The sequence below is a fragment of the Pelodiscus sinensis genome, chromosome 1 (assembly GCF_052426305.1).
Source record: "Pelodiscus sinensis isolate ZL-2025 chromosome 1, ASM5242630v1, whole genome shotgun sequence".
NCBI classification, from domain to species: domain Eukaryota; kingdom Metazoa; phylum Chordata; order Testudines; family Trionychidae; genus Pelodiscus; species Pelodiscus sinensis.
This window is the reverse complement of record NC_143052.1, coordinates 3,805,328-3,813,493: the sequence shown is the minus strand read 5'-3', so window position 1 is coordinate 3,813,493 and position 8,166 is coordinate 3,805,328. Positions and strand designations below refer to the sequence as shown.

The following is an 8,166-nucleotide window of genomic DNA, read 5'->3' as shown; positions in this document are numbered from 1 at the left end:
AGCCCCGTCGATGTGCCTGGAGCCCGAACCCGCTGGGCAGTGCGGGCTGCCTGTCTAGGGTGGCCAGAGAGCAAGTGTGAACAATTGGAACACGGGGGCGGGGCTAAGGGGTTGTAGAAGCAAAGCCCCAGACATTGGGACTGTCCCCTTGAAATCAGGACGGGTGGTGACCCTGGTGCGCCCCTCTCAGCACCCCATCCCGGGAGTCTGCGACGGCTCCCAGCTCCGGCTCCGCGTCCTTCCGCTCCGGCTCGGCGGGCTCCGGCTCCTGGCTCGGCGGGGCTGATGTTTGCACAACAGCTAGACCCATCGCGGCTCTGGGGAGCTCAGGGTCAGGGGTGGGCCAGACGAGAGAGGAAACGTTGGTTGTCACAGAGAGCTGGGGGGGGAGACCGAGACCTGCCCCTTAGCCCAAGGGCCAGGCCCAACCTGCCTCCCTCCGGGGTCCCCTCCCTCCCCTGCAGTGAGGTCCAGCCTGCTCAGGACCAGAGGGGGCTGGATGGACCCATCTACGCGGGGCCAGGCATGGGACAGAGGAGACACACACAGACCTGCATGCTCAGGAGAGTTTATTGCTGTAGCCGCTGCAGCCGTCGAAGGGGCGGGGGTGTAACTAGCACAGAGACACTGGGGGGAGGCAGTTTGGAGCCGGGGAACCTCAGAGCCACTCTCAGGGAGGGGCAGGACTGGCCCCAGATGCAGCAAAGCAGTGGAAAGTCTGGGACGTTGCCTGATCGTGCCCAGGGACCCGGTTCTTCGCAGCCCAGGCGCTGAGCTCCCCGTCCGGCCCAGGTGAGCAGCTCCCTCGCTAGAGTCGATACTTGCAAACGTAGGCGTTTTTTGTGCTACAGTTTTTATCGTTCCAGTTCTTATAACCTAGAATGCAAGACAGAAATCCCTGGGGCAAGTGGGGCCATTCCTGCCCTTGCGAAGACCCCCCCCCCCACATTGCACAGTGTGGAGGGAAGACCCCGCGGCTGCTCACGAGGCTGGAGGGGAAGCCCCATGTGCTCAGACAGGGCCAGACTCCCTGAGGGACGCTGGGTGTCAGTGTAACAGCGGGAGACTCCGGCTATTGTGCTGAGAGCCCGACGGGCCGGGTGGCGCTAGGCGCTGTGCCCACGCACACACTGCCGGACCATCCCGCCCCAGGGAGAGCCCAGCCTAAAGAGGCAGGAAAGGAGTCCCACAGCGGGGAAGTGACTTGACCAAGGTTACCCAGCAGAGCGGTGGCAGGGCTGGGGACAGAACGCTCAGACTCAGGCGCATCAGGGCAGGGCGAGGCCGTAGCATGGCCCTGAAGAGTGAGTCACTCACAAATTGGCGAGGGGGCTTCCTCTGGTCAGCCGGGTCTGTGCTGTCGCCAGTGAATGGGGCGAGGCTTTCTGCCCCGCCCCACCCCCTGCGCCCAAACCAGCAGCTGGAGGCAGGAAGCTCCAATGGGCAGCTGGGGAGTCCAAGATCTGCTCTGTCCAGGCCTGACATCCCTGCGCGAGGGGCGGGGGAGGCGCAGCTGATGCTCTGGCCATGCAAGTTGTTACCGCCACTGTCAGAGCCGCCCTGAGGTGCCTCTAACCTGCCGGGGGGGCAAAGCAGCCCCCTGCTGTCTCCTGCGTCACGGGGCAAAAGCCACCAAGAGACCGAACAAAGAATCCACCTGCCCCCTCCGGATCAGCCAGGGGGAGTCGCCGGGCTCCTGCCGTCCCTGTAACTGACCATCTGACCGGAGCCGCCCTCGCCCTGGGGCACGCGGGGGAGGATTCACCGGCTGACATGGGGGGCAGGGGGAGCCGGGGGAGAGGCAGGGAGAGGGGCCAGGAGGCCAGCCCGCAGCGGGCTGCAGGGTGTGCGCAGGGTCCCGGCGAGAGGTCTGCTCACCGCTCTTCCTCAGCAGCTGGACGCAGTGCTCTTTGCCACGCTGGTTGTTTGGCTCCTTGGCGTTCCAGGCTCTGTAGCCGAACTGGGAGCCGTCCGACCACCGGAAGCGCCGGGCCTGCAGCCAGGGGAGAGGTTGTGGGTCTCGGGGAGGAGAGACACACCTGCGCCCCATGCAGCAGGGCCCTGCCCAGCCCGGGGGAGAGTCAGGCACAGGCTGGGCACCTGCCAAGCCCTTTGCCCGAATGAACCTCGGCACCAGGGTGCAGAAATGTTGGGGGTGCCCAGCCCCTGCACCACCCCCCCTCCCCAGTCGCCCTCCCTTCCAGCTGCCCAAGGCTCGGGGAGGGAATTGGTTGGAGAAGGGATGCCAGTTCTGGGTAGCTGTGTGGGCACCAGGCCACCAGGCCAGGCATCTTCCTGGTTGTTGGGGCACCATGGGGGGCAGGGGGCTTCCTGTGCTGGTCTCAGCCGGTGGGAGCAAAATCGACGTGTGTCTGTGATGGAGACGCTGGGGGTCGGGGGAGGGGACTCGGGGCCGTTTCCCTCTCGAGGGCTCAGCGCCAGCCTGGCCCCAAGGCAGCAGGACCGGGAGCTCCGGACACTCAGAGCAGGGGACAAGGGGCCGGTCACTGTAAGGGCCTGGCTCTGGCCTGGCCTCAGCGCTCGGGGGGACTGGCTGGGTTTGGGGGGCACAGAACTAGCTCCATGCAGTGCCGGGGATCCCCAGGCGAGGGAGCGACCAGGACTGGCCTTAGCATAGGGTGCCACTAGGACCCAGGGTGCAGAACATTGTCTCTGCTGCGGGTGCAGACGTGCATCTGGGGGCGTCATCTGAGCTCCCCGCCTCAAGTGCCAAAACGCTGTGGGCCGGCCTGGGAGTGACCAGCACCGCGGGGCCGTGCGGAGGTCGAGGGGCAGAAGAACCAGGGGTCTTGGGCAGGGAAAAGGGTCTGGAAAACATGAGGGAGGGGGAAGAGAGAGGGGTTGTGGGGGGAGGGGGAGGGCTTGGCACAGTGCGGAGGCCGGGAGGGGGAAGGGAGACGGGGCAGTAGTTGGGGAGGCAGGTGCAGGTCAAAGGTCAGCGTTAGGACTGGGGGGACGAGGACCAGGCTGTATCTGGGAGGGAGAAGCCAGAGGGGAGGAGCAGGGGATGGTAGGATGGGGACGGGAAGGGGGCGGGGGCGAAAGGGGCAGTACAGAAGGGAGACGCTGGTGCCCATGGGGTGGGGCATGGTGTAGCAGTGGGGCAAGGAAAACCGGGCAGCCCCATGAAGGGATCGTGGGGCGTGGGACCTGCCCCACCCCTGGGAAACAGCCAGTGGGGGCAGCAGCTGCCAGCGGCAGAGCCAGGCCGGGCACTCGCCTGCTGGGGGTCGTGCAGGCCGATCCAAACGTCGTCCTTCAAGCGCGCCGCGGAGATGTACACGGCCAGCCTTTGCGCTTCTGCCTCACCGAGGATGGAGGCCAGATGGGCCCCGGGGCGGTGGTACTGACACTGCACCTGCAGCAGGGACGTGGGCCAGGCCTGTCACCCTGGACGCTGATTGCCCCAGTGTGGGGTCCTGCCCCGCCTGGCTGCACCAAGGCAGGGGCGGCTGAGAAGGGAGAGTCCCCTGAGCCCCGGAGCCGGGCACCAGCTACGTCAGCTCTGCAGCCTCCTCCCTCCCCTCCTCCCCCCACACACAAACCTCTCTAGGGATACAGCCCGGGTCTGTGGTGATCTCAACAAACCCCCGCAGCCCCTCCCAACACCCCACCCTGCCCCACAGATTCCTGAGAAAAGCCTCCTACCTCTGCGTCGTTCCAAGTCCTCTTACCGGCGAAGTAGGCATAGCAGTGTCCTCGGTAGGACAGCCAGTCACTGGGACAGGACGCCGCCCGCACGCCTGGTGCGAGAGAGGGGCCGGGCCGGGGAGAGAGGATTTGGGAGCTGACCTGCCGGCTCTCGTCCGTCCAGCTGCCCCATATCTCCCCAGGCCCTGTCAGCCTTTGCCCTCTCCCCAAAGGGCGGCTCCCGCCTGTGACGTTCTGTGGGGCTGCAGCCGCTCCCAAACAGCAGCGGCCGCTGCCTGGCCCCGTTGGCTGTGGCCGTGGGGCTGTGCTACCGACAGGCACCGCTGTCTCCTCGCCGAGGAAGGATGGGCGCCTGGCAGCAGGGAGCTCGGCAGGGAGGGGAGGCGGCTGAACCAGAGTCCGCAGGGGGCTGGGGGTGGGGACGGGGAGAATTCCTGGAGGACCCAGTGGACTAGGGAAAGGCAAACACAGAGCCTGCCTGATAACGGGGGGACAACGAAGATCTGGGACGTGCCCGACCAGCAGCCTGACTGCGAAACTGGGGGAGATTGAAGCAGTTTGGAAGCCCGAAGGGGATCACTGGGTTCTGAGCCCAACGAACATGGAGCTGAGGCAATTGTACCATGCCAAGCCCCCGCATTCCTGGCCTCAGCCTCTGGCCCCGTGGAGCTGGGGGAGCCGCACACGTGACGGGTCCTGGGTTCAGTCAAGAGCTTGACGCACTTCCCCGGAGTATTCTCCCCAGCCGAGTGGGAGGCATCGAACCCTACAATCCTGGGGCTGGAGGAGCCCTCGGGAGCCATCGAGTGCAGCCCCCGCCCAAGGCAGGACCAACCCGACTCAGTCGTCCCAGCCAGGGCTTGGTCAACTGGGACTTAAAGACCTGTAGGGATGGAGATTCCACCCCTCCCCAGGGAACCCAGCCCAGCGCTTCCCCACCCGCCTCGGGAAATCGTTTTTCCTAATCTCCAACCTAGACCTTCCCCTCTGCAACTTGAGCCCATTGCTCCTTGTTCTGCCCCCTACCCTCCACTGAGAACAGCCTCTCGCCAACCTCTTTGGAGCCCCTCTTCAGGGAGTTGAAGGCTGCTACCAAATCCCCCCTCACTCTTCGCTTCTGCAGACTAAACTCCCTCAGCCTCTCCTCGTAGGTCGTGTGCTCCAGCCCCAGAATCATTTTGGTCGCCCTCCGCTGGACCCTCTCCAATGTGTCCACGTCCTTTCCGAAGTGGGGGGCCCGGAAGAGGACACACTACTCTAGATGTGGCTTCGCCAGAGCCGACTAAAGGGGAAAAATCCCTTCTCTAGAGCTGCTGGCAATGCTCCTCCTAACGCCCCAACATGCCATTTGCCTTCTTGGCTACAAGGGCGCCCTGCTGACTCATCTCCAGCGTCTCATCCCCTGTATCCCCTGCTTTGTGGCCAGGGCTGGGACCCTGAAGCTGCAGGGCTGAGGGCCGGGACCAAGTGGCCGTAGCCCAGGGGTTAGCGCTGGAAACGCCACAGCTGGGGTGCGGTGGCTAGTGGGGCCCTGGCGGAGGCGCTGAAGGGAGGCTGTGGGTTTTCTGTCGGGGGGGGTTTAAGGAACAGGTTGACAAACTCCTCTCACAGATACTGTGGCTTGGCCCTGGCTCCCTGGGGGTGGCTGGACTAGGGCTGTCTGGAGGCTCCTGCCAGCCCCCCAGGGCTAGGAGTCTCCGATAGCTGAGGGCCCACAGAAGGGAGGGAGCGGGAAGGCGGGGAGCTACCGACAGATGAGATGGGGGTGGGCGTGGGTGTGAACCCAAAATAAAAGGGGGGGACCCGTTCGGGACGTTATTGGCGCTTTCTGTTCCCTGCTGGGGTGGGACCCCCCAAGTCACCCCTAGGCAGCAGCAGGCCTGGGGGGAGGGTTTTAGCTCCCAGCCTGGCTCCCACACTCAGCCCCGTCGGGCTCAGAGACGCCCCCTGCTCTGAGAGCCGGGGCAGCAGGGCGCAGCCTCTCCCCTCGGGCAGGGGCTGAGCTGCTGGCCGGGTGTCACGTTACTGGATTTTAGGGAAGCAGTCAGATTACTGCTGCACCCATGGGGGGGGGGTTGCCCCAAAAGTGGTACAAAAGGGGCCATGGGAGGTGTCAAACGAAAGCTTGCCTTCTACCGATTCTGTATCTGCTCTTCATACACCTGTATGTCTGTGTGTGGAGTTAGGAATATGTATTCTGTGTTAATACTGGAGGTTTCTCTGTATGGGATTGAGCAGTAGATGAAGAATGCTCAGCCTATGGACATGCTAATGAGCAAGTCTCCATGGACCAACAGCCTTCTATAGGCCAAGGACATACCTCAAGCATGGTGACTGATACCTAGGGGCTACCAGCAGGGAACACAGGGACAGGCCGCTGGCCAGGTGACCTGCTGCAGCCAAGAAGAGGCCAGGAAGGAGGGATAAAGATGCCATGTGGCAGCCTCCATTTTGTCTTCAGAAATTCTCCTGAATCTAGATGCAGCCTCGCAGGGAATCATGAGCCGGGAAGAACTGTGGGCCCATCCGGACAAAGGATGTGCACCGAGGACTTTTAAGCCAGCAGCTGTAACATCTCTGCTGCGAGCCTGCATCGAGAACTGGGAGATTCGATGCATGTAATGTATGATAGCTTAACAACCTTACTCTCAGGCTTTTCTTTCTCTTAGTAATAAACCTTTAGTTGTTAGATGCTAAAGGATTGGCCCAGCGTGATTTGTGGGTAAGGTCCAGAGGGTAAATTGACCAGGGATCTGTGGCTGGTTTCTTGGAACCGGACAGAACTTGTTCGGGGTAGGTGGGATTGGGTTCTAAAACTCCTCACCTGTGGGCAGGCCTGAGGCTGTTTGGGGCACGGATATTGCTGGGGTGCCGGAGAGGTTTTGCTCGTGAGGCTTCTGGCTGGCCAGGCAGGCTCCTGAAGTGCTCTGTGGGACTGGTTTGTGGCCTATTTGGGAAGGTCTCCAGTCCGGGGGCTGTAAGGAGCCCCGAATTTGAGCAATTCGCCCTGAGTGGACGCCCTCAGCTGTGCCAGACTCGGCCCGGTCTGTCACACCGGGGTCTGGATCGATGAGCTGGGTGGAGTAGGGGCTATGGGGACCCAGCTCTGATGGCTGCTCCCCCACGGTGGGGCTGGCACCCCTGAGTGAAATGACTTCACGTCCTATTGGGGCAAACAGAGCCTGGGGTCTCCAGGCTGAGGGGCCGGGCAGGGACTCACCTTCCAGCGAGGGGTTAAAGATCAGGCAGCCGAGGAGGCAGAGGCTGAAGAAGGCGACTGGGCCCATCATCTCGCTTCCCTGGGGAGAAAACACACAAGGGGGATGGGCGGGGGAGCCTGACACCCCTGGAAAAACTCCACCCCCCCATGGGGCATTTCCCAGGGGGGGTTCTGGGGGGGGGGGCTGTGCGCTAAGGAGCCTGGCCAGGCTGAAGGGCCCCAGAGGGATCCCAGCCCCCAGCCTTGGGGTCCCTGCTCAGAGCCCGTCTCCCTGGCTTTTTCCCCAACTATCTCCCCTCCGCTCTTTCCCCCCCACCCCACACACATGGTGTCGGCTTCCCAGACACTCAGGGTACATGGGTGGGAAATGAGTGTGGTTCACACACCAGTGAGCAGGGATCGGGCACGGGGCCGGGGGCTTTCCTGGCTCGGGGAGGGGCAGAGCTCGTCTCGGCTCCGCAGGGCATGAGGAGATGGGGGCAGCGCTGCGCTGGGTGAGGTGGAGACGGGCAGGGCCGGGGGACACACACAGGCCAGGCCTGGCCCCCAGCCCAGCAATGGCCCCGCTGCCACCAGCCACCAGCGCAGGAGGGAGACGCGGGAGGGAGCCGGGGACTCACCTGATTGTCGCTGGGGAGCTGCTCTGGTGCCGGGTCGGTCCAAGTGCAGCCTGACAGGGCACTGGCCCTGTGTCACGTGGCTGGATCTTGAGGGGAGCAGCCAGATCACTGATGCACCCATAGGTGGGGGTGTTGGCCCCAAAAATGGTATAGGAGGGGGCCATGTGAGGTATTGAATAGAAGCTTATTATCTGATAATCTTATGTACGCTGTTCATGTGTTTGTTTAATGTCTGTGTGTGCAATTATTAGCATGTACTTGTATGGACACTGAAGATTTCCCTGCATGTGGTTAAGCATTGGGCAGGGCCGAGCCTGTGGACATGCTAATTACCGAGGCCCTGTGGAACAATGGCTCTCAATGGGCTATGGACACACCTAAAGAATGGGGGCTGTCACCTGAGAGCAGCCAGCAGGGAACACAGAGATTGGCCTCTGACCAGGTGACCTGCTACATACTAGAAGAGGCCAGGAAGGGGGTATAAAGAGGCCATGTGGTCGATGCCATTTTGTTCTCAGCTCAGCACTTCATCCCAGAGGCAGCATTGCAGGGATTGAAGAGCCCGGAAGACCTGTGAACCCATCCTGATGCTAGGATGTGCAACAAGAACTTTTATACCAGCAGCTGTAACATCTCTGCTAGAGCCTGCATCGA

At 62.7% G+C, this 8,166-nt stretch overlaps 1 protein-coding gene across 1 annotated transcript; it reads right to left on the bottom strand.

Annotated features, from left to right (window-relative positions):
* Nucleotides 1–534: 534 nt before the first annotated feature.
* LOC102447747 (C-type lectin-like) lies at nt 535–7,576 on the bottom strand. The gene is made up of 6 exons (XM_089777884.1): nt 7,513–7,576; nt 6,893–6,971; nt 3,670–3,764; nt 3,242–3,379; nt 1,879–1,993; nt 535–876 (listed from the first exon to the last, which is right to left on the bottom strand). The coding sequence occupies exons 2-6, from the start codon at nt 6,960–6,962 to the stop codon at nt 809–811; spliced, it is 486 nt and encodes a 161-aa protein (XP_089634010.1). The 5' UTR covers nt 6,963–6,971; nt 7,513–7,576; the 3' UTR covers nt 535–808.
* Nucleotides 7,577–8,166: the final 590 nt, after the last annotated feature.

Coding starts and splice junctions, on each gene's coding strand:
- LOC102447747 (XM_089777884.1), bottom strand. CDS start 6,962: ATGATGGGCCCAGTCGCCTTCTTCAGCCTCTGCCTCCTCGGCTGCCTG. Junction 3,765..6,892: donor CTTTAACCCCTCGCTGGAAG/GTGAGTCCCTGC, acceptor CTCTCGCACCAG/GCGTGCGGGCGGCGTCCTGT. Junction 3,380..3,669: donor GGACTTGGAACGACGCAGAG/GTAGGAGGCTTT, acceptor TCCCTGCTGCAG/GTGCAGTGTCAGTACCACCG.